This window comes from Physella acuta, unplaced genomic scaffold, assembly GCF_028476545.2.
Source record: "Physella acuta isolate Inbredline_101_S28 unplaced genomic scaffold, ASM2847654v3 ptg001275l, whole genome shotgun sequence".
Taxonomy (NCBI): Eukaryota; Metazoa; Mollusca; class Gastropoda; family Physidae; genus Physella; species Physella acuta.
In genome coordinates this window covers 289,052-316,187 of record NW_026732790.1, presented here as the reverse complement: position 1 = coordinate 316,187, position 27,136 = coordinate 289,052, and the positions used below count along the sequence as shown (strand labels likewise).

Below are 27,136 nucleotides of genomic sequence, written 5' to 3'. Positions count from 1 at the left end.
ATTAAATGATTAATTTTATTTGTTCGTTTAATTTATTTGCTAATGGGGGGGGGGGGGGCAACATGAAGAATGAAAGTTGCTCAGTTAGAAGACCGAACTATAATGAAGAAATCCTGTTTAAGAGTTCATATGGACTATAAAAACCAAAGTAAGTTTTCCGTCAAATGTAAAACACAAGCGTTTATGGTGTGGCACCAGAGGTGGATCTAAAAGAAAATTCCCTCCACACCCATTATGAAAAGTAGTATATATATAAGAAAAATTGTGTGCAGCATTTATCTTTCCAAATCGCACCAGTGACTAGTTTAAAAGATTTCGGCATACGTGGGAATAAATTTGGTCAGCTTTTAATTTTAAAACTTGTCAAAAGTTGGAAAATTCTCATTCAACCAAACGAAAGAAACACTTATTCATTTTATGACACAATTTTATTGCATAATCAAACATTTTAAAAAAATGCTCCAATACTCACTCACTTTTTCAAGAAGACAACTACTTGTTGTGGTAATCCTACTGCTACACCTCGTTTTTCTAAGCAACAAACTTCCTCCAGACACGAATTTGTTTCAAGTCACAAACATGTTCTGGTTAAATGTGTACAGAATTTGCTCCGGGGACAAAACTTGTGCTATAAACAAAACTGATCACAAATCATAGTGTCATCATGCAGATTCAGACAGGTTTAACAAATTTTGATTTAGTAAGAAATGCAAGTTGAGTATACAATCTAAAAATTTAAGTTCATTTTTTTTAATAAAGTAGCATACCACGCCGTGTAGGTGGATATTTACAAGGTATTTATAGTGGTGTTCAGAGTATAGTAAAGAAAAAGCGCAATAAGTAAATGAATAAATAAGATCAGAGGCGTAGCGAGGGGGGGGGGGGCGGAGCTGCGGACCGCACCGGGTGACACATAAATAGCAAAATATAGAGAGAAAAATGATTTTTTCCACTTAATTAAGTGATTAATTCGAGTGTTAGTGTTTTTAGAGGTGCAAATCGAAAGTTTGAGGAGGGGGGGGGGGGGGCAAATCGAAAGTTTGAAGGGGGGTGACACCATTAAGTGCCTCACCGGGTGACACCCGACCTTGCTACGCCACTGCATAAGATGCATTAAATTTAAAGCTCGTTAGTTAAGAAAATGGACAGAGGCTGGTTTGGAACATTTTTGCCAACCAATGTGGGTGAAAGTATAACATAAGGAGGAATAGTCGAAAACAAAGCTGGTTTGCATGGATTCTATCCCATTCTGTACAATAAACATAGTAAATACAAAAGAAAAATGAATACAAACATATAAAAACTATTGGGGTAGGTGGGGGGGGGGGGGGGGGTAATTTTCACATTTTTTTCTTTTTTTGTAATTTTTGTTTTTATATTTGTAAATTATGTACACACAGGAAACAAGGGCTGATTGATAAAATGTACAGTTTACATGGTGTGTGCTCTCACCCTTTGTATAACCAGTAGAATAGTCACACAAACACATAAATAAGCTAAGTTGTTTTACACAGATTTCATTTACATTTGTACAATAGTAAATTACAAAAATAGATAAATAAGTAAATGAATAAATATTCGAAACTGATGTGGGGGTGGGTGGTGAGGTCGTTGGAACAGTTAAAAAGGGTGTAGGGTTATCATGTATGAGGTTGGTGTGGGCAGGGGGGGGGTAGGTAGAGTTGTCTGACGAGGCATGAAGAGAGTGTCTGTGTGTGTTTAAGCCAAGCCAAGCATCAATTTCTGCTGGTGTTTTTTCTGTGTGTGCATTTTTCTTTTTGCGCATTTTTCTGTTGATGCATTTTTTCCATTGCGCATATTTTTTTGCACTTTTTTCCTTTGCGCATGTGTCTGAGAACCATTTTTTTAATAAATGGCAATAATCGACAGTTGGAAGGGGTAAGGATTGCTCCGGGAGCGGGTTATTTCCGACTGTAATTGACGGGAGAAAATGTACTGCTTCCTTAAACACATTTTAATAAAGACCCATACACTTACTTAATTAAAAAAAATAATTTTGTGGGCCATATTAATGACCACTATTGTTCTTATCGCTGACAACAGCATACTACTGATCACATGAAGACTGGTTATTATATAATTTCGTATGTAAACAAAATCTGCGTCAAACTGAAATGCTTTGTACACATGGTGCTTCAAGTTTACTGTCGTTTTTAGCTGTGTATTTCTTGTTTTGTCTTGAATTATCTTTGTATGCCGTAGTTTGAACAGAAAATGTCAAGTTAATCCGCATTAGGGACCTCTTTTAAAGCAAAACCTATTTTGTGTTTAGGGTAGAGTGGAGTGGTGACTACGATGTGTATGATGGGTGGGGAATTAGTGGAAGTTATCATTTGTGTAGCGTGTAACTCCGTGTGAACTTGTTTTCATGTGCTGTAGCATGTAGCTCTGTATTAAAGTTTCGGCAGACATCTTTTTTTCTCTCAACTTGTACATCTGTATTAGCTTTTATCCAATAAAATGTAAAACAATGTGTTATACAAGATGTTTAATTCAACGTTCTGATGCACCACGAAGCAAAACTATACATATTGATTTTATCATAGTAATAATTTTAACAGACAATTTCTGAATTTAGCAAATAAAATGAAATTATAACAAATTGAAACAAAATTAAACAATAAAATCCAACATCAATTATGTAATTTTAAAGTTCATGTGGAATGGATTTGGATTGATCAAAAAAATTTTTTTTTTTAAAAATCACAAATCATAAAACAGATAATTAGACTAAAAATAAAAATAAAAACAAAAATATATTTTTAATGTCAGAAACTTAAAACTCTCAGAAATATACAAATCATCAGACCTATATGTTTTTTTTAATTGATTGGTAGACATTTTAAACATTCTTGTATCATTACACAAAGAATTTTTCGACAAACCCAAGCAACAGTTTGCAAGTCTCGCATCTTATTTTTGCTCCTCTCTTGTATAATTTTTTGTTGGCGGAGGCTGCAAAAAAAGAGCTCTTGGATAATTTTCATATACATACAAATATACATGCATACATACATACAGACATATATTAGCTTTTTTCAAAATTTGTTTTTAAAATAACTTTTAGGACATTCGGTAATAGTTAAATACAAATGTTTTGAATTATATCTATAAGGGCTTATGTTCCATTTTGTGCTAGCACTCTAATACATCGTATAGTTATATTTTTATTTGGACACATTATGTGGATAAACAAACTGTAAAGAGTTTACCTGAAAAGCTTTCTCCTGTTCAGGAGTCAGCAGCATGTCAAGCTCGTGAATCTCCGGGTTCACGTTCTCAATCCTATCTCGTTCTCTCGTCAGATTGCCGATGTTAGCTATGTGTTCATCCATCGTCATTATCGGCTTCTTTGTCGTATGATTTATTGTCTCATCTAAAGTTTCATTGTTCGACTGCACTGACGTCTGATTCGTCGTCTGTAGTGACGTCCTATTCGTCATCTGCTATGACGTCTGTGTCGTCATTTGCACTGACGTCTGTGTTGTCATTTGCACTGACGTCTGTGTCGTCATCTGCACTGACGTCTGATTTGTCGTCTTCACTGACGAAATGAGTGGCTGATACATACGTCATCACCATTAGAACTTATATAATGTATCCACTGCTTATTTTAAACTGCGATGATAGTAAAAGCGTCAATGCCATTTATCAGATTGTCAACCACTCAACTGTGAAACTAAAGTTTAATTGAATTCTTAACAAGCTTAAAGGGATAATATAGCTTAGTACAAATATTTCTTAAACTGCGAAAAATTATACAAAATTCGTAATCTATGTCACTTATAAAGCGATTAATTTTAAATGTAAAAGAATAACTCGAATTTTAGAATATTTTAAAGAGTTATTTTCTGAAATGAACGACAAACGTGACAATATACAACGAACTATACTTACTACGCCAGCAAACGACACCATAAGCAGAAACAAGGTGAAAAATCCGGTGCTATACATTTGTTCTGACTTTCAGGTTGAGCTTCCTGTTTGCTTTAGTTCTGACTGACAGACGTTTTCAAACTGTTTTCTTTGCAGTAATGAATCCACTGGGCTGGCTCCTATCTTATATATTTTATATTTCATTGAAGAAGAAAATAATCAAGGGCATAGCCTAAGTATTAGCGAATATGTTTAGGACTATATATGATTCATATGATATATTAACTTCTATGCAATATGTGTTGGCCTATATTTGATTGTTAAACTTAGATTTTTGCTAGTTAGCTAAATATGGTTCAAATTGTTTGCAGCCTCGTTCACGCTCCAACATCTGGTCCACTTAATTCTCAAGTCCACTACGTGGTATTTCGTCTTTTTTTACTTTCTCGTATATACGAAGTATAGAGAAAGTCTTGTAATCGTGCAAAAAAAAAAAATCTAGATTTTTACAAATCTCGACGTTTTACACCTCACTGATACGGAAAAACATAATTTTGCAATCTTGTCCGTATGTCTGTGTGTCTGTCTGTGTGTCTGTCTGTCTGTCCGTGTGTAAACACGATAACTTGAGTACCGTTACAGCTAGGTTGATGAAATTTCATATATAAGTATTTTATCAAAAACGTAGATCCGTATCAACTTTTGAGCGATTTCCGATAACCGGAAGTGGTACTTTTCCTACTTTGAATTTTTCAAAAGCCTATAACGTGAGTACTATTTCAGATAGATAAATGAAATTTCACATGTGAGTAAAAGATCTAATTCTCTACCTTCTGTTAAATTTTGAGTAATTTCCGTTGACAGGAAGTAGTACTTTACGCTACTTCCGATTTCTCAAAAAACTAATGAAAATTTTAAAAGTACTAATAATATTGCGCACTATTATGCGCTTTTTTATTTGGCGTTCACTTGGTGTGCAATTAATTTGTCTACGAGATTTTATTCTATTTTTAAAACTTTAAGTATTTAAAATGGATTAAAAATCATGTCTATAGCCCGAGTTCCCATCCCCTGTTATTTTAAATAATAATATTCGAGAAAGTTTAGGGGAGATCACTCCCGGTTTATTGGTGTATCGAATAGGGTAAAAATTTAGCAAACATTTAGTAAACGTGAGGTAAACATGCAATAAACATGTGGTAAAATTCATTTAAACTGATGCCATAGGGGCTGTGGTGGTTTGACATTTGGGATTAGAGGTGTCTTGCTGTTGTGTGCTGGTGTTAGCTGCTCCGTTGCTAAGTTTGAAGCTAGCGGTGACAAGCAATGGAGCGCTTGCATTCCCTGTTGTTGCTTGCGTTGTTGATTGTTCTATTGGGTCTTCTTGTAGTGGAGTGTCTGAAGGCGTTTGTTGGCAATGCTTTGTCCACTGTAGGATGGAGGAACAGATTTGACACGCTTGTCTTCTACCGGCGATTGCGATGAGGATAGTGAGTGATTTGTTTTTTATAGTTTATTTTGATGTAGTGTGGGATAGTTGTTGGATTATCGGTGTGTGGGATAGTATTTATGGATGGATCTTTGTTACTATACGGACATAGTGCTTGTATGAGTGGAGCATTATTAAGTGTAGGTGGTACCCATCTGAGGGTCCCATTGATTTTGTCGTTTTCTTGAAGTGAGAATTGCAATGTATATGGACCGTGTGTTTTGCATGTGTTGTGCCTTGTGTTGACGTCGACGGCTTGTAATTTAGTAGAATAATTTGATGATTGCTAATAAGCTGTCTTATTATAAGGCAACGCAGGTTTGGTTGGCCTCTTGAAGTGATGTGTACTTGCACAGTAGGTGTTTCAGCTGGATAAAGGTCTGCACATTCTTCCTGTGGTAGATCAAGGATTACTTATGTTGACTTGGCTGCAAAGGGTGGGGCCCATGATTTCCTTATGCCACCCGGACATTAGCCCGGGTGGATCCTCTCCAAGTCTCTCGACTTAAAGGGAACAGGAATGGGCGCAACCCCATTGTTGACTTTCGTGATAGTTGCATAGTCCATTTCTAGTGTATAGAGATGAGGACTCTGTGCATTTAAATTTTGCTCTACGTCTCGTCAAGACCAACTATAAATGATCACTAAAAGTATTTTCATTCAACCAAACGAAAGAAACACTTATGTATTTTATGACACAATGTTATTGCATAATCAAACATTTAAAAAAATGTTTTTTATATATAAAATGCATTAAAAGTATACAAAGATTAAAATGAGTATAATACATTTTAAAAAAATTGTATCATAGTACTAGGTTCAAATGTCACAAGCCAATAACTAAAGGAAGAAAGCCGAAACAACATCAGTGAACCGATCACGTTTTCCCGCAACCTTTACACTTGTTGAAGCACTAAAATGACACCATCCATTTCGAGATGGGAAGTTTGTGCATGGGTAATAAGTTCTTAGTTTATTATTGAAGTCTGTCTAAGGCAGAAAATATTTAATTTGGCCATCATTTAACATCAAGTGATCAGATAATACGAAATGCAGTAGATTTGTAAATAGACAGTGCAAAATTTTAATGCGCAAAGCAGTCGACGCATTTAGGTATGAATGTAAAACATTTTTATTTTAATACTAGACTACCCGTTATCTAGTTAGATAACTGTGGGTTTCGGGGGTCATACATAAATGTCACTAATCATCACAAAATAACCAGACCCCACATTCAAAAAGGCGTCACATCTTAGACGTTTTAGTCTTTTAAAAACACTGACTTCGTCTGAGCATGGTTCAGACAACATAATCGTTTGATATTCTGAGGTCACAAAAACACGTTAACTCTACTTCACCTGCCCAGTGTCCTCCCAACTCAGACATGTTTTTGTCTGTAAAAACACAGATTTTGGCTGAGCGTGGTTCTGACCACACTCTCTTCATATGCTGTCGTCACAGGTGAACTTTACACCTACCCAACACTACTTCGCCTTCCCAGTGTACCGCCAAGTCTCAGACAACATGTTCTATCTTTAAAAAAAATGATTCCGGCCAAGCATGGCTCTGAAGACACTATCCACATTATATACTGAGGACAAAGAAACGGGTGAACTCTACTTCACCTGTCCTGTATCCCGCTAAGTTCCAATCGGCAAAGGCAACATTATCATTCATAACTAAAAAAAAAAATTAAAATAAAAAAAAATCACTGGCATGTCTAGAACCCATGTCAACCGCGTGGTTACCTATATGCTAACCTCTTAGCTATCTAGGCTCGTGTTCTTGAGAAGTTAATAACTTATATATTTACTTCTAAGCGGCGTAACGATCTACGCGAATCAGCCCTAGAATTAGATCTAGAATTATTTCAAATTAAATGTGTTGTATAACAAAATTAAAAGAAGTGTTAAAATATTGATAATAGTATTAAAACGTAATAAAAATAGCAAACGGAAGTATTGTTAAAGTTATAGCCGACAGAAAATTATTTTAAGAACGCGTTAAACATCTGAATCGGCAACTAAATCTTGGATTGAAGTCGCCATTTATTGTACTAAAAAGTAAACACTTCATGTGACGTCACTATTCCCACAAAGTTAAGTCAATGTTTTAAAATTTTAAAATTAATGTGGCTAATCTACCTATGAATAAATCAATAAATTAATTAACGTCTTTAAATAAATTTGTGATTAACAGTCTGTCTAAAAACAAAAATTGTTCTCTACCTACATACTATTTTACAGCTCTACACCTAGCGCCGATTCTCTCCAATATTCAATCAGACAAACAAACAAATAAATATTCAAACTTGAGTTTTAGTAGTATATAAGATAGATATATAGACCAAAAGAAATGGTTGTCTTTTTATTTTCTTCAAACTGTGAAATGCACTTTCTACCTCGAAATTTAATCCAATTGTGTGTCAAAACCATGCTCCTTCACAAAAAATCCAAAAATCTAATAATCCGATAAAATTTTTCATTTTTGACTTTTTTCTGTGACTTTTTTACTTTCTCGAATATACAAAGTATAGAGAAAGTCTTGTAATACAGCTCCCTGAGTCGGAAAAACATGATTTGCAATTTTGTCCGTATGTCTATGTGTGTGTATGTGTGTGTGCGTCTGTAAATACAATAACTTGAGTACCGTTACAGCTAGGTTGATTAAAATTCTTATATAAATATTTTATTAGAATTGTATATCCGTATTAACTTTAAAGCGATTTCCGATAATAGGAAGTGGAACTTTGTCTACTTTATTCCGCACTATTATGCAGATTTTGTTTGGAGTTCACTTGGTGTGCAATTCTTTTTCTACGAGATTCTATTCTATTTTTAAAAGTTTAAGTATTTAAAATGAATTAAAAATCATGTCTATATCCCGCGTAGCAAGCCCTGTTGTTTTATATAAGAATGTTTGAGAAAATTTAGGGGAGATCACTCCCTGTTTATTTTTTTTTAATTTTAGTTTATACTAAGGTTAGGGTTTTAACTAGTCCTGGTTCAGCCGGATTTGCACTAACCTGATAGTTAATTTATATAATCCCTTCCCTCCTAAATGGTGTGACCCGTTGCGCTCCGCAGCGTGAGCTTTATGTAAAGGGCTGTACAGCTATTTAATTATTATTTTATCTCAAAAAATGCCAATGTTGCTTTTTATTTTTTTGTCCTGCTGATGATTAATAATTCCCATAAAAACTGAATTTTCTACATGGCAAAATTTATTTTAAGACTGTCTTATCTTCTCGTCACGTTTTTAATTTTGGTCCATAATTCAAAGATCACGATCTAAGGTTGAAGTTAAAATATAAATAGTTGGTTGTGATTAAAACTGGTGTTTAACCGAGCTAAGTCTCAGACAAAATAATCAAACAACAAGATGAGAATCTCGCTGATTGTGTGCGTGTTGCTTTCTCTTGCTGCGGTTGTGCGTGGTTGGCCATTGGCTACTGGCTGTACTTCTTTTGGGATGCACATTGAGGTAGGTTCAATACATAGCACAACAGACACAATGTAGATAAGTTAGAGTGGCGTGCATAGAGGGGGGAGGCGTATGGGCCCAGGCTCCAGGCACCCACTCCAGCGGACTATCAAAAGAATTTTTTTTTTTTGTAATTGAAAAAAAAAGTTGAGATGTACTGCGTTATTCTATTAATTAGCCAATCTCACCTATTACAACTTATAATACTCAATCGTCTATCCCTCGTTTTGACATTATACTGTTCGAATCCTAAGACTTCTAAAGAGATAGCGGGCATCAGTGAAGGGTAGTCCTATGGTAGTCATTTATATTCCCTTAATACATTTTCATGTGTGTGATATTTATTAAGTATAGTGTAAGGGCATCTTTTAGAGTACTTTTACCCAGATAATTCTTATGCACTATAAGGACATCTTAAAAGTTATATGCCCGTATTTGTTACACTAATTTTCAAGGACATCTGTATAGTAATTATTTCCATATTTATTTTTATACACTTTAGGGGTATCTTTAAAAATATTATTCGTATATTCATTAAATTATATGTTAATAATTATGTAAGTCCAGTAATATGCCCACTTCACTTTAAAATACATTTTTAAGGCATCCATCGAGTAAGTATGCCTATCTTCATTTTGTATACTGTAACGCCATCTTGAAAGTAATTATGCTTATATTCATATAATTCATGGGAATGGAATCCAACAGTAATTATACCCATCACCATTGTATCTAACGTTGGGGGCTAATCTAATACTTGAATGTACATGTTTACTATAATACATTTTAAAGGCATCGTATTATTGCTAGTATTATTATACATTTTTAGGGCATCTTTGGTAAAATATATGGCCATGTGTATTGTAATAACGCCCCTAATGTTTGTGTTAAATTTTAGGGGCATCCTTTAGAACCTATTCATTTTGATACATTATATAAGCATACTTAAGAATAAATAATAATCATTAAAAAAGTTTTAAAAAACCCACGTTTTCTGATTGAACTAAAAAGTAGAAAATAAACGCTATACATCACAATAATGCAAGCGATCACTCTACTATAAGCGATGAAAAACGTGGGGCGCCGAAGTAAAAGTTATATTACTATTGATTAGATAATACTATTGACTTTTATTAGGGAGCTTGTAGAGAGTCAACAGTATTAGAAACTGTAAGAAAATCACGGCGCTCCACGTTTTTGATCGCTTATAGTAGAGTGATCGCTTGCATTATTGTGATGTAGAGCGTTTATTTTCTACTTTTTAGTTCAATCAGAAAACGTGGGTTTTTTAAAACTTTTTTAATGATTATTATTTTCTAGTTTTTAGTCTTTGTTTGTTTGCATTAAAATCTTGCTATCGATTTTATCTTTTCACTTTTTTTGGGTAAACGAAGACAACTCGTAAAAAGACAACTCGTAAAAAGACAACTCGTAAAAAGACAACTCGTAAAAAACACGTTGTGTTAACACATAGATTTGAACCCGTGTCGAGTGGGATAGCAATCGTGTGCCCAACCACTCGACCATATCGTCTCCCCCAAACTGGCATACCTCCTGTAAGTTTAAACTCGGTTCAAACTAAATTATCTGCCCCTAAGCCTGTGGCGATGTGGGATCGTTCGCTTCACTGCGCGCGAGGTACGGTCGCTCGTTTTTTTTCTAATGGCTCGCAGAGGAGAATTATATATATAGATTATATAGCGGTCTAAAATGCTCAATAAAATGTTTCCATTGATCAATTTAGTAATAATAACAATTGAATATTCAATGGTCATCCAAAAGAAAGCTTCCCTGAAAATTTCAGCGCGCTAGCTAACTGGGAAGTGCCAGAAATTTCGATCGCAAGATTTGATTGGAAAGACAAACAAACATAGACACAGAGAAAGCAAGTTAAAGAAAACGTGGGAAAAAAGCGCAAACTGTAAGGACATACTTAAGAATAAACATCAACATATTTTTGTTGATACATGGTCGTAATATCGTTCAGAGTAATTGTGCCCATATTGACTTTTATGAATAGTAGGTGCATGCTATAAGTAGGCCTACAGTTAAAGATAAAGTATTTTAATTCTTACTAAAGCTTTCTTAACTGGGGGCACACAATAGACCCAGTTTTATTTCAACTAATAGCACCAGACCATGTGTAGAGTAATTGAGCCAAAATGTATTGAAATGGGGCGGTGGGTTCAAGCCATGGTCATTATTCGTGGATTTTCCTCTTCCTGAACTGGAAAGAAGGCGTTACCTGGGTGTTAAATTTGGAAAAACACGTCCAATAGCAAAGTGGATGGTTACACAAGGACCGATAATTTTGTTTTTTAATATTAAGGCGTGGTAGAGCTGGCAGATTTAGCCGGCCTTTGTTCATTTTTGTTATGTTCAAGATTCACATTTTTAGAGTACCTAGCAGTGGCGTAGGCAAGAAGGGGGAGAGGGTTTGGGGGGGGGGGGGTTATAACCCCTTCCATGGACTCACACCCCTATTTATTTATATATATATATATATATATATATATATATATATATATATATATATATATATATATATATATATATATATATATATATATGTGTGTGTGTGATTTTATACAGATGGAAACATATTTGAACCCCTCCCATGACCAGTTCCTGGCTACGCCACTGGTACCTAGCATCACATCTCCTTAAAGCATTAACCTTTTGACCGAGTGGTTTAGAGATAAAAATATAAAACATATCTAGTTCAAAGCACACCCTCACCTGTATTAATTGCACTATTGGAATTTCCAAACAGGCCAAGAGAGAACTAGCCTATAAATTAGCTAGTTGCGCGAAATTTTTTAATTAATTAAAATGAGAAAATAGCCACATGCTTGTATTAGGGGGACTAAATGCTCATGGTTGCTAAACCAAAAAGTCTTGAGTTCTAACCCTCGGGCAGATGAGGCTCGTTAGCTGGGGTCAGCCACTCTTCTAGGAGAGACAACTCCAAAATCAAACAACTGCTGCCTTGTAGTTTGTTCTTGGTTGGACATAGGCTATGGAAGAAAATCCATAAAGAAAAGCAGGCTGAAATCGGAGTCAATGGCCTCAATGGCGCATAACCAGTTGACACGTAATCCTTAATTGTGATCGAAGGATGGTTGTAACGGACACCAATCTATCAGCCAGATAGATGGCGAACGCGCCCGGATTCGTTTAACTGATTACACACAGATGGCGATAAGCCTAAATAAAAGAAAATTGACTCACTAGTTCACTAGGACTCGTAATTAATGTCTAGGGGAAATACTAGAGAAACTAATGATGCCAACAAAACCTTTAATCTTCATATAACTTGTAATGAGTGTACAAAGTCGTGGCAGAACACTAGATTTATACAAGAATAAAATGGATTTACAGAATGAACAAAACCCAACTTACAATTCGTGGGAATAAATAGTATGATACACTATCACAGCTTTAAACACTTCAGAAAAATCACCACTGTATACATAACACTGCTATAAGCATAAAGAATTACTTAATCACAAGTAATATAACAACCTAATACTGCACGGCAACACACAGGGCTTATCTCTCTTCAACGACGTCTGACCAAAGACTGCCTCGAGACACCTGTGGGCGATCTATTTATAGACTTAGGTAAAATGGAAGGTCACCTTCAAATCATAAGACCATTGGTTGGGGTGGTCATCTGGTCTGAAACAATCAATCATCTCTCGATGGAAAATTTCTGAGTCTAAGACTCTCTTAGTAAGACAGCGGAACAAACAGGTTATTGCACCACAGACCATATATGGTATTATAACAAATGTCAAACTAAAAATAAAACATTACTAGACCTAAGTAGGTCACATGGTCGAGTCGGCAAAAGCTTATGGTTGATAAATTTGAAAAAAAAGTCTCATGTTCAAACCCTCTGGCATATAAGGCTCGATCCCTCCCAACACTAAAAATTAAGAACCAAGAAGAAGAAGAAGATACCAAACTCATGTTTATATGATAAACGGTTCATTAGACATGACGGTTTTAGTGTAAAAATTGCGGGGACAACTAAGCCTACGGAGAATGAAAACAAAAATTGATCCCGTCGAGAGTATAGAAAAAAAGGCGAATGGGAAATAACTCTGCGTAAATTTTCAAATGAATATTTTTAATGCATTTACAGCAACATGGACTATCTCTAACAATATATTAATAAATTATTTAATTTAAAAGTGGTCTATTCAAAATTATTAAAATACAAATAGACTACTGGCTCAGTGGGTTAGGCAAAGGGGTTTCGGGGGGGGGGGGGGGGGGGTTACAACACCCCCCCCCCATGGACCCCTCTTTAAAAAAAAAGTTACTGTCATAATACCACTGTTACTTATTTAAATCTATTTCAAAATCAGTATATATGTAAAATTGTATATTTATGTTTAGAACAGTCATCTAAAAACTGACGCTTTGTTTGCTCTTAGTTGGTTATTCCCCCCCCCCCTCACCACCACAATTGTGTAGAGCGACATTAATTTCACACATCGGTATTCGTTGGATAGGATAATTCAATTAAAGTGGCTGGACAGTTGTGAATGAAGTTGAACCAACATCCCCCCACCGCCCCCCCCCCCCCACCCCCCCCCCCCCCAACCCACCCGAACTGATCTGTTAAGTACATTTGGGAAAACGCGTAATGAGGTACCAAAGTACCATGCCACCAGAATCATAGCTTTTTAAACAGGTAAAACTCTGTAAATATTGTTTTAAGCGGTGTGTGATCAATACAGTAATCTAACCCATACCATATCATTATGTTAAAAAATGATCTTTAAAGATCACAAAAAACAGTAGCCAATTAAAAAAAAAGAATGATCGGAACTGCAAGACCAATAATTTAATTATATGTGTTCTAGTATTCAGAATGTTCCACCTATTAGATTTAGTTTTTTTATGGTATAGTAAAGTTTGATTTTATACCAAATCTGATTAAAAAAACTTTCATTATGCTGAAATATTTTAGCATTTATGATAACAATATATTTAATTCTGATTGTAGACAACATATTTTTGTAAAAACGAATAGTGTTAAGCAATTACTAGTAATTATTAATTTGTTTTGATATTTACAATTAAATTTGTAGTAATGTACATAGTTATATTAAGAGAGTGATAATTTCCCCTAGTTCACTTGTCCTAATTAACATTCTAGGAATCATTATGTCAAATTGATTTTTTTACAAGGATTACAAAACAGATTGAGTTGCGTGAATTGTTTTTTTCTTGTAATGTGTGTTTTTTTGCTTTGCTTAGAGTGATAAATTATTTTGTTTTGTCGACCAAAATTTTGTGTTATTTCTTATTTCTTCAGAGTACTACTTTCAATTTATTTAACATCATAGCGAAGCAATGACACACAGCTAGTATATATATATATATATATATATATATATATATATATATATATATATATATATATATATATATATATATATATATATAGTAAATCTTTTTTAAATGTACCAACTTGGGAACAGAACAGAACAAAACTAAACACAACACAAACACAACACAAACACAAAAGAAAACACAAACACAATGCAAATACAAACGAAAAAACAAACGCCTTCGGTCGAAAAAATCAGGCATATGGTTTAATAAATTAGCCCGCAATTTCATTATATCTGTAAGTTTGAAATGTCAAGGAAAAATTAGCGGTCGAGTAATACTATGTTCCTGAATTAAATCAACATTTTAACTCCCTCTCTCTTCTTCACCACCAGGAGGGGCAGAGCTTAGTGACTTCTTCCTGCTTGTATTGTACATGTTCTGGAGGTCAAGCCCACTGTTCTCCATTCGGCTGTGGTATCCATGAATGTGGAGCTGGTGAAGTTTCACATCCTTGCTGCCCCTGTCTTCAGTGAGTTGGGTTGAAAGTTTTAAAAAACATACATTTTAGAGGTTTTAGACAGTTGTAATGACACTCTTTATAGACACAGTTGTAGGCCTAATCACACATTTTCAATTGACAGTTGTAATGACACTCTTTATGTACACAGTTGTAATGACACTCTTTATGGACACAGTTGTAATGACACTCTTTATGGAAACAGTTGTAATGACACACTTATTATGAACACAGTTATGTTGCACACTTTCTGTGGTCACAGTTGTAATGTTTTGTTTTCTACCCTCAGAATATTAGGCAAGTAAAAACACCTTTACATGCAATACTAAACCCAAGTGGAACAGTCACAAGCTTTGCAGTTACTAATACAAGAATTTAATGATTAATTTTATTTGTTCGTTAATTTACTTGCTAATGGGGGGGGGGGGGGGACAACATGAAGAATGAAAGTTGCTCAGTTAGAAGAGCGAATTATAATGAAGAAATCATGTTTAATAGTTCATATGGACTATAAAAACCAAAGTAAGTTTTCCGTCAAATGTAAAACACAAGCGTTTATGGTGTGGCACCAGAGGTGGATCTAAAAGAAAATTCCCTCCACACCCATTATGAAAAGTAGTATATATATATCAGGGGTCTCCAAACTACGGCCCGCGGGCCGGATGCGGCCCGCGAGGTCTTCTCATCCGGCCCTCGGAGATCTTTTTGTCCTCGGAAAAAAAACTTTGTTGGAGGTGGCTGAGAAAAAATTCAAAGAAACTGAAAATGTAGCATTGTGTGCGAATACCATTGAAGTTAATGTGGCCAGTTGCCCAGCAAATGACCTCCTTAAAAACAAGTTCAAAGAAGGGTAGGTGGGTTTTATCAGTATTTGCCCAAGGAAGACTTTCCTAATATTAAAACTTTTGCATCAATGTAAGTGCCTTTCAAATTTTAGAACAACATACAAACTTTATCAAGAATGAAGTTGGCCTACTTGACGATCAATTTGAGAACAAACTTAGACCTCAAGTGTGTTGTTGGACAGTGTTTCTTTCAGACTTTTTTCTTGGGTAGGGGGCACTTGAAATATATATATATATATATATATATAAATTTTGTTGGAGGTGGGGTTGACGTTCTTTGGGGGGGGGGGGGGGAAGGACTCCGCCACCCCGAAGATACGCCTGGAAGAAACTCTGGCCCCCCAACTTATATTTGATAGTTAATGCGGCCCTCGCGCTGAAAAGTTTGGAGACCCCTGATATATATGAACAATTTTGTGCAGCATTTATCTTTCCAAATCGCACCAGTTACTAGTTTAAAAGATTTCGGCATACGTGGGAAAAAACTTGGTCAGCTTTAAATTTTAAAACTTGTCAAATATTGGAAAATTCTCATTCAACCAAACGAAAGAAACACTTATGCATTTTATGACACAATTTTATTGCATTATCAAACATTTTTAAAAAAATGTAGTAACCAATACTCACTTTTTCAAGAAGACAACTACTTGTTGTGGTAATCCTACTGCTACACCTCGTTTTTCTATGAAATAAAGTTCCTCCATACACGAATTTGTTTAAAGTCACAAACATGTTCTGGTTAAATGTGTACAGAATTTGCTCCGGGGACAAAACTTGTGCTATAAACAAAACTGATCTCAAAGCATAGTGTCATCATGCAGATTCAGACAGGTTTAACAAATTTTGATTTAGTAAGAAATGCAAGTTGAGTATACAATCTAAAAAATTAAGGTATTATTTTAATAAAGTAGCATACCACGCCGTGTAGGTGGATATTTACAAGGTATTTAAAGTGGTGTACAGAGTATAATAAAGATAGGGAGGGGCGGGGGCTGCTGACCGCACCGGGTGACACAATTTAGGGGGGGGGGGGTGACACCAAGGCAAAAAATAGCAAAATATAGGAGAAAAATGATAATTCCACTTAATTAAGTGATTAATTCGAGTGTTAGTGTTTTTAGAGGTGCAAATCGAAAGTTTGAGGAGGGTGGTGCAAATCGAAAGTTTGAAGGGGGTGCAAATCGAAAGTTTGAGGGGGTGACACCATTAAGTGCCTCACCGGGTGACACCCGACCTCGCTACGCCACTGCATAATATGCATTAAATTTAAAGCTCGTTGGTTAAAAAATTGGACAGAGGCTGGTTTGGAAGATTTTTGCCAACAAAATTGGGTGAAAAGTATAACATAAGGAGGAATAGTCGAAAACAAAACTGGTTTGCATGGATTCTATCCCATTCTATACAATAAACATAGTAAATACAAAAGAAAAATGAATACAAACGAATAAAAACTATTGGGGTAGGTGGGGGGAGGGGGAAATTTTTTTTTTTTTTTATATTTGTAAATTAAGTACACAGGAAACAAGGGCTGGTTGACAAAATGTACAGATCTCATGGTGTGTGCTCTCACCCTAAGTATAACCAGTAGATTAGTCACACACACATAAATAAACTAAGTTGTTTTACACAGATTTCATTTACATTTGTACAATAGTGAATTACAAAAATAGATAAATAAGTAAATGAATACATATTCGAAACTGATGTGGGGGTGGGTGGTGAGGTCGTTGGAACAGTTAAAAAGGGTGTAGGGTTATTATGTCTGAGGTTGATGTGGGCAGGGGGGGGGGGGGGGGGGTAGGTAGAGGTGTCTGACGAGGCATGAAGAGAGTGTCTGTGTGTGCTTAAGCCAAGCCAAGCGTCAAATTATGTTGGTGTTTTTTCAGTGTGTGCATTTTTCTTTTTGCGCATTTTTCTGTTTACGCATTTTTTCCATGTCGCATATTTTTTGCACTTTTTTCCTTTGCGCATGTGTCTGAGAACCATTTTTTTTATAAATGGGAATAATCGACAGTTGGAAGGGGGTGAGGATTGCTCCTGGAGCGGATTATTTCCGAGTGTAATTGACGGGAGAAAATGTATTGCTTCCTTATACACATTTTAATAAAGACCCAGTAGCGGGGGGGGTAGCAGGGGGAGCGGCAGCTCCCCCTCTGGCCATTTTTAGCAAAGTGGCGCCTTTTTGGAAACTTTTTAAACTCAAAGTTTTTAACATTGATATTTGTTAAAAAATTATCTTTGGTCGGCACATTTGAAACGTAAATCTCTGTGAATATTGTTTTTTTCAATTACCAGTAAAAGGTGTGTGAGCAATACAGTAATCTAACCCATACCTTCTCATTATGTTAAAAAATTATCTTTACAAAACCCAACTAGTCAGTAGCAATTTTAAAAAATTGCATAAATTGAAATGTAAGACCGATATTATTTATATATGTAGGCTATTATTATTATTCCGAATGTTTAACTTGTAGAGTGAAAAGCTGGGTTTTATAACAACTCTGATTTAAAAAACGTTCATTATGCAGTAATACTTTAGCATTTATAATGACAATATATTTAATTCTGATTTTAGACAAATAATTTTTGTAAAAACGAATAGTGTTAAGCTACTTTATTAGATTCTAAAGTAATTATTGATTTGTTTTGATATTTATAATAAAATGTGTAGACATATACATATTTATATTAAGATATTGATTATTTTCCCTTTTCTCTAGTCTTAGATGTCCCAGGAATTATTATGTAATTTTTTTACAAAAAATATGAAACAGATTATGCCGCGTTCATTGTTTTTTGGTTGCAGGGTGTTTATATATATATATATATATATATATATATATATATATATATATATATATATATATATGTGTATATATATATATATATATATATATATATATATATATATATATATATATATATATATATATATATATATATATATATATATATTTTTTTTTTTTTTTTTTTTTTTTTTTTTTTTTTTTTTTAGAGTGAAACCATATTTTTTTTGTTTCGTCGGCCTACATTGTGTGTTTTTTTTCTATTTTTTGATATTTATAATAAAATGTGTAGACATATACATATTTATATTAAGATATTGATTATTTTCCCTTTTCTCTAGTCTTAGATGTCCCAGGAATTATTATGTAATTTTTTTACAAAAAATACGAAACAGATTATGCCGCGTTCATTGTTTTTTGGTTGCAGGGTGTTTATATATATATATATATATATATATATATATATATATATATATGTGTATATATATATATATATATATATATATATATATATATATATATATATATATATATATATATATATATATATTTTTTTTTTTTTTTTTTTTTTTTTTTTTTAGAGTGAAACCATATTTTTTTTTGTTTCGTCGGCCTACATTGTGTGTTTTTTTTTCTTCAGAGTGCTTATTTAAATTTATTTTACATGATATCGCAGCAATAACATACAGCATATATATATATATATATATATATATATATAATATAAGCGGGCAAGTAGTGTGTCAGTCCTTCTGTCATCGCTATAGATTTTGGAACCATAAAAGTAAACAACGCACCATGCAGTGCTTTTCAGTGCACCGCAGTGTCTTATTATAAGTAATTTAGTAGGGTTTGTTTATATAACGACATAGAGCTATTTTATAATTGCCACTGTTTTTACTTTTTTGCATAACGTAAAGAAAATATTAAATACACGCACACTGCTAAAACATATTAACAAGATTAATGTCAAATATCATTTTCGTTTATATTCCCAGAAAAAGTGGATACATTTCAATAACATAATAACAGTACGGTAGAAAAATCAAATTCATTTAACTCTTTTCTCTAATTTTGACAAAAAAGGTAATTTAAAAATACATTAAACTCACGCTAATAAAAAATGTGAATGCAAATATACGTTCGTCATAGAAGGAATTAGTGTTGCAATAATATAATTAGCAAAATGTGAATGCAAATTATTCGGATGTGTAAGAGGAAATTATTGTTAGAAAATTATAATTAGCATGGATTGATAAAAGGCAATCTTTTATTTATTTTATTCACTAAATGTAGGTCCTACTGTTTATTACTTATAATTTTTAATCAACTATTCAACACTATTATAGACGCGTCATCACGTTCATTAGGTGCGCAATGGTTTTAGTTATGAAACTCTATTGTAAATTTTTAAAATTTAAAGTACTGGAAACAAAAATGCGTGAATGGATAAAGTGAAATATTGTAGGTAAAACACGGATATTTTAAATACTGCCTATTATTTATACTGTTTACGAATTATTATTCTATCTTTCGGTTTGCGGACAAGCTAGGGGTTTTATAGGAGAGGCGTAGCGAGGGGGGGGGGGCATATGTCCCCGGGTGCCGACCTTAGGGGGCGCCAAAGTGGGTTGGAGAAAATTTGCTAGGGGGGGGTGGAAATCGAAAGTTTTAGGGCGGGGGGGGAGGGGGGTGGGGGTGCAAGTCGAAGGTTTGAGAGGGGTGCAAATCACCGGAAAGGGCGCGATTGTGTTTAGTTTTGTTCTGTTCCCTAGTTGGTACATTTAAAAAAGATTTACCGTGGCGGAGCACGGGATGCAGCTAGTATATATATATATATATATATATTTATATATATATATATATATATATATATATATATATATATATATATATATATATATATATATATATATATATATATATATATATATATATATATATATATTTATATATATATATATACTTATATAGAAAATATTACATATTCGGCGCCTTTTTTTGCTATTTCCGTTCCCCCTACAACAAAAACCTGGATACGCCTCTGTAAAGACCCATACACTTACTTAATTAAAACAAAAAAAATTGTCGGCCGTATTAATGACCACGATTGTTTTTATCGCTGACAACAGCATACTACTGATCACATGAAGACTGGTTATTATATAATTTCGTATGTAAACAAAATCTGCGTCAAACTGAAATGATTTGTACACATGGTGCTTCAAGTTTACTGTCGTCTTTTGCTGTGTATTTCTTGTTTTGTCTTGATTCATCTTTGTATGCCGTAGTTTGAACAGAAAATGTCAAGTTAATCCGCATTAGGGACCTCTTTTAAAGCAAAACCTATTTTGTGTTTAGGGTAGAGTGGAGTGGTGACTACGATGTGTATGATGGGTGGGGAATTAGTGGAAGTTATCATTTGTGTAGCGTGTAACTCCGTGTGCTGTAGCATGTAGCTCTGTATTAAAGTTTCGGCAGACATCTTTTTTTTCTCTCAACTTGTACATCTGTATTAGCTTTTATCCAATAAAATGTTAAACAATGTGTTATACAAGATGTTTAATTCAACGTTCTGATGCACCACGAAGCAAAACTATACATATTGATTTTATCATAGTAATAATTTTAACAGACAATTTCTGAATTTAGCAAATAAAATGAAATTATAACAAATTGAAACAAAATTAAACAATAAAACCCAACATCAATTATGTAATTTTAAAGTTCATGTGGAATGGATTTGGATTGATCAAAAAATTTTTTTTTTAAAAAAATCACAAATCATAAAACAGATAATTAGACTAAAAATAAAAACAAAAATATATTTTTAATGTCAGAAACTTAAAACTCTCAGAAATATACAAATCATCAGACCTATATGTTTTTTTTTAATTGATAGGTAGACATTTTAAACATTCTTGTATCATTACACAAAGAATTTTTCGACAAGCCCAAGCAACAGTTTGCAAGTCTCGCATCTTATTTTTGCTCCTCTTTTGTATAATTTTTTGTTGGCGGAGGCTGCAAAAAAAAAAGAGCTCTTGGATAATTTTCATATACATACAAACATACATTCATACATACATACAGACATATATTAGCTTTTTTCAAAATTTGTTTTTAAAATAACTTTTAGGACATTCGGTAATAGTTAAATACAAATGTTTTGAACTATATCTATAAGGGCTTATGTTCCATTTTGTGCTAGCACTCTAATACATCGTATAGTTATATTTTTATTTGGACACATTGTGTGGATAAACAAACTGTAAAGAGTTTACCTGATAAGCTTTCTCCTGTTCAGGAGTCAGCAGCATGTCAAGCTCGTGAGGCTCCGGGTTCACGTCCTCAATCCTATCTCGTTCTCTCGTCAGATTGCCGATGTTAGCTATGTGTTCATCCATCGTCATTATCGGCTTCATTGTCGTATGGTTTGTTGTCTCATCTAAAGTGTCATTGTTCGACTGTACCAACGTCTGATTCGTCGTCTGTAGTGACGTCATATTAGTCATTTGTAATGACGTCTGTGTCGTCATTGGCACTGACGTCCGTGTTGTCATTTGCACTGACGTCCTATTCGTCATCTGCGCTGACGTCTGATGTGTCGTCTTCACTGACGAAATGAGTGGCTGAAATATACATCATCACCAATAGAACTTCTATTTAGCAGATCAACCACTCAAAAAATATAAATAAATTTGACTTAAATTCTAAACAAATTTAAGAGGTAATAAAGCTTAGTACAAATATTTCTCATTCTGCGAAATAATATGCAAAATTCGTAATCTATGCCACTTACAACGATATTAATTTTAAATGTAAAAGAATAACTCGAATTTTAGAATATTTTAAAGAGTTATTCTCTGAAACGAACTACATACGTCACAATATTCAAAGAACGATACTTACTACGCCAGCAAACGACACCACAAGCAGGAACAAGGTGCAAAATCCGGTGCTAGACATTTGTTGTGATTTTCAGGTTGAGTTTACTGTTTGCTTTAGTTCTGACTGACAGAGGTTTTCAAACTGTTTGCTTCGAAGTAATGCATCCACCGGGCTGGCTTCTATCTTATATATTTTATATTTCATTGAAGAAGAAAATAATCAAGGGCGTAGCCTAAGTATTAGCGAATATGTTTAGGACTATATATGCAGTGTTTCTTCCAGACTTTTTTCTCAGGGGGGGGGGGGGGTGGGCACTTGAAATTTTGGGGGGGGGGGGCGGTAGACTTTCTTCGGGGGGGGGGGGCAGACAATGTTAAAAGTATATATTTTCTATATAAATTATATAAATTTCATTTCGTTCGGGGAGGGGGGGGGGGGGCGGTAAAAAATATTCGGGGGGGGGGGGGGGGGGGCTTCGCCCAAAGAGATGCTTGGAAGAAACTCTGTATATATGGTCGTTAACTTCTATGCAATATGTGCAGGCCTATTTTTGATTGTTAAACTTAGATGTTTGCTAGTTAGCTAAATATGGTTCAAATTTTGTGCAGCCACGTCCACGCTCCAACATCTGGTCGATTTAATTCTCACGTCCACTACTTGGTATTTCGTATTTTGTTTTTGGTGTATCCAATAGGGTAAACATTTAGTAAACGTGAGGTAATCATGCAATAAACATGTGGTAAAAGTGTATAACAGTCTTTGAAACTGATGCCATTCTTACTTGTTTTTATTGGGTTGTTTTTTTTTTTTTGCAAAAGTATAACTTCAGTACATATCTGTAAAACAGTTTGTGCCTTATACAAATTCAATTGACACATTAAATTTAATGCACACGCTTATATATATATATATATATATATATATATATATATATATATATATATATATATATATATATATATATATATATATATATATATATATTATGTGTGTGTGTGTGTGCATGTGCGTGTGCGTTGGTTGTCATGTGTACATATGACTGTGTATCATATATATATATATATATATATATATATATAAATATATATATATATATATATATATATATATATATATATATATATATATATATATATATATATATATATATATATATATACTGTAGAAAAAAGTTCTGGTTGATAATATATATTATTTTAATATCGATGTTGCTTTTAATAAAGGTGTTAACTAACTACCACAATTTTTTAGAGTCATATTTTCACACCTCTCTCGGTATCAGCACCCGCGTCCCGTAACTGCTATGACAAATAGATTGGAAACTACTCATTGACTCCGGCTAGGCATCACCCTGTCTGTCTGTACAACTCAAAGTTAAATCAGTAATAACGAGTGCAATCGCCTGCACTTCTTGCGTTCGTCCCTAAAACTCAAGATCCCTAGGCTGCTAATTTAATTGGCTTCATTAGTTGGGCTGCTAACCCGTAAGTCTCGAGTTCGAATCCGGGTTAAAGTCAGTAGACCGTCCCTGAGTCCACCCAACTGTGATGGGTACCTAACTCACGTTAGGGAAAGTAACGGCGACTGGGCATAGTGCTGACTACACTATCTCTTCATATGCTGAGGTCACAGAAACAAATGAACTTTACTTCACTTGCCCCATAGACCGTCATGTTTCAAAGGGAAACTTTACTTTACACATTAACTCATTAACCGTCCTTGAATTATTAATTGTTGCCTGTTAAACCTTCATCTTAATTCGCAACAAAAAAGCCACATTTTGGTTATTACGTTGCCAACCGCCACATTAATGTGCCTAAATTAATAAATTAGTAATTATCCAACCATTATCTATTACCCTACCAGAATTCGAAACGGCATAACAATCGTAACGCCTCTGTTACATTTCAAAAACATGTCACTGCCTTTAATCAAAGCCGTTAATCTTTTTAGAGCTCGAACTAAGTATAAAATCCCATCATGGTATTACTAGCATTATATCTGTAAGTTTTTTTTTTGACATTTGTTTAATTGTTATAAAGATAAATTATTTCTGGCACAGTAACTAAATTAAACTAATTAAACACGTTGAAATTTCATCCATCGGTGATGGTGCGGTTGTGGTCGAATAATAGAGCCTTAGACTGCTAATCCGAATGCCTCGAGTTCGGATCACATGCTTGAGCCGGTTGTTCGTTCATGAGTCTACCCAGCTCTGATCGGTATCTTACTCGCGTTTAAGAAACTAAAAGCGGCTGACCATACTATCCCTTCAGGTCTCTGAAACACGTGAACTCTACTTTACCCGCTTCTTGGTCAGTAGGGTTCGAAAGGCTGCTATAGTTTTTCACTTAGGTTACTGTGTTGTATCCAATTAAAATACAATTTTAGGAAGAGGGGGTCACACTCAACTAAACATGAAAATTGTTGGGGGGGGGGGGGGAGGGGGGAGGGGAGGGAGGGGAGGATGTGGGTTGACTGACACCTTTAGTAAACCCACAGGGGGACATCCGACCTTGTGACGTAACTAACCAAACACAATTTTAAAAAGTTGCTTATGATTTATTAAGATGTTTTTTACTTTCTGGTATATACGAAGTATAGAGAAAGTCTTGTAATGTGCAAAAAAAAAAAAGAAATAGAGATTTTTGTAAATCTCGACGTTGTACACCTCCCTGAGTCGGAAAAACATAGTTTTGCAATCTTGTCCGTATGTGTGTGTGTGTGTGTCTGTAAACACGATAAATTGAGTACCGTTACAGCTAGGTTGATGCAATTTCATATATAAGCGATTTCCGATAACCGGAAGTGGAACTTTTTCTACTTTGAATTTTTGAGTACTATTTCAGATAGATAATTGAAATTTCAGATGTAAATAAAAGATCTAATTTTCTACCTTCTGTCAAATTTTGAGTAATATCCGTAATATCCGTTGACCGGAAGTAATACTTTACGCTATTTCTTTTTCTCAAAAGCGAATGTAAATTTATAAAGTACTAATAATATTCCGCACTATTATGCACATTTGGCGTTCACTTCGTGTGCAATTCTTTTTCAACGAGATTTTATTATATTTTAAAAAGTTTAAGTATTTAAAATGGATTAAAAATCATGTCTATATCCCGAGCTCCCATCCCCTGTTGTTCTATATAAGAACTAGGCATGCTGCCCAGCTTCGCTTAGGCTTTCGAAAACATTGAGAATTTGAATGCTTAATTAATTCGTCCGAGGGTCGTTCTACGACCTCAGGAGTTATGAAGAGGTTCCTACGTGGACATTTTTTTTTCGCTTTATAGCACATATAAGGCGCCGGTCAGTCGAGGTCAGTTTTGACCCCCTCATCGTAGACTTTTCGGCCAACCGGCCCCCGTGTTCTGTTGCCCCAAGGCAAGATCCTGCCAAATTTGAAGCGCCCGACAACTTTGCTTTATATATTGATAGAGATTAGCAAATTGCATAGATAAACAAAGATTTCAATAAAGTAATTAAGGCCTGAAATACTTTAGTATAGAAATGTATTGTTTGAATAGATTCTAGATCTAGGTAGGGTCTACATCTGTGTAAGTCTAGTTTTTCCGTAGATCTAGATTCTAGATCATCTAGATCTAGATCTAGATACTCTAGATCTAGATTATCTAGAATATCTAGATCTAGAATATTTAGATCTAGAATCCTAATAGAATTTTTTGTTTAAGTTTAGCCCGAGCAAAATAAAAAAAAAAATAGATAACCAAGTTTGACTTGGTGTGTCTCGAACCCGAACCACCTGCGTGGTTTTAAGTATACTATCATCTCAGCAATTTAGTCACCTTATAATACATGGAGAATGAAAGACGTATTTTAAAATCTTAACGTACACGAATATGCCTATTCTTTCAAATTAATTTTTTTATCCCAAATTAGCCAGTTCCAAACAAAGATTTTGTATAAAATAATTAAGTCTTGAAATAGTTTAGTCCTAATATAGAAATTTATTTTTGGAATAGATTCTAGAGTAGTTAAAGTCTAAATCTAGATCTTAGCGTCTACTTCTATTTATTGCGTAGATTTAGATCTAGTCTAGATCTAGAATATCTAGATCTAGAATCCAAATAAATAAAATAAATTTTATGAGTTTAGGCCGGAAAAATTGTACTGTATACATTTCATACAGTACGTAGATCTAAATCAAATTTGAATGAAATAGTTCATTTCTTTTTATTCTAAACACGGCAGATGACGTCATTAGTTGATGTATAAACATTAGTGACGTCACAGTTTTATGCGTTCTTTTTCACATCTATAAATGCTTTTCCTGTTGCATAATTAAAATTGTTTTTCTACATTCGAATACGCCTTTATATTTTATTTTTCTTCTTTAAATAAAATTGTGGTATACATTTAAAAATCTAACATATTATTTTCAACAAAAGTCCGTATAAAGTTCTTCATATATCGCTGCAGTTTCTGATGTGATATCCGGCGAAAATATTTTGCGGACAGACAGACAGAGAGAGAGAGAGAGAGAGAGAGAGAGAGAGAAGTGCGCACGTGGGCCATTATATATTAGGATATTCGAGAAAGTTTAGGGGAGATCACTCCCGGTTTATTTTTCACGCTTTAAATTTGGAAAAACAACCCCTATTAGCTGGCCAAGCTACTGACCCAAAGGCATACCTACAATTTGTTTCATAACATCATCATAATGAGCAAATAGTCAGGTTTACAAATTCCATCATTTACATCAATGCGTTGCTGCGGCTTAGTCGTACATACCAGTGTGACAAAACATTGTACAAGGGTTTTATCATCGCGTTACCAATCGTGTATTTTTACTTTCTCGTATATACGAAGTATAGAGAGAGTCTTGTAATCGTGCAAAAAAACAAAAAATCGA

At 34.3% G+C, this 27,136-nt stretch overlaps 1 protein-coding gene across 2 annotated transcripts; it reads right to left on the bottom strand.

The window, feature by feature from the left end:
* Positions 1-2,498: 2,498 nt before the first annotated feature.
* LOC131957878 (uncharacterized) lies at positions 2,499-22,419 on the bottom strand. 2 transcript variants are annotated; one of them, XM_059322692.1, is made up of 3 exons: positions 22,282-22,419; positions 21,654-22,001; positions 2,499-2,976 (listed from the first exon to the last, which is right to left on the bottom strand). In XM_059322692.1, the coding sequence occupies exons 1-3, from the start codon at positions 22,336-22,338 to the stop codon at positions 2,935-2,937; spliced, it is 447 nt and encodes a 148-aa protein (XP_059178675.1). In that variant the 5' UTR covers positions 22,339-22,419; the 3' UTR covers positions 2,499-2,934. The 2 variants fall into 2 exon arrangements, with proteins under 2 accessions (XP_059178675.1, XP_059178674.1); XM_059322691.1 differs by lacking the exon at positions 2,499-2,976 and adding an exon at positions 20,919-21,393.
* Positions 22,420-27,136: the final 4,717 nt, after the last annotated feature.

Bases quoted from the DNA above. Each gene is read 5' to 3' on its own strand.
- LOC131957878 (XM_059322692.1), bottom strand. From the start codon at position 22,338: ATGTCTAGCACCGGATTTTGCACCTTGTTCCTGCTTGTGGTGTCGTTT. The intron at 22,002-22,281 runs GTAAGTATCGTT...TGTATATTTCAG, and splicing joins TGGTGTCGTTTGCTGGCGTA to CCACTCATTTCGTCAGTGAA. The intron at 2,977-21,653 runs GTAAACTCTTTA...CTTTTTTTGCAG, and splicing joins AACAGGAGAAAGCTTATCAG to CCTCCGCCAACAAAAAATTA.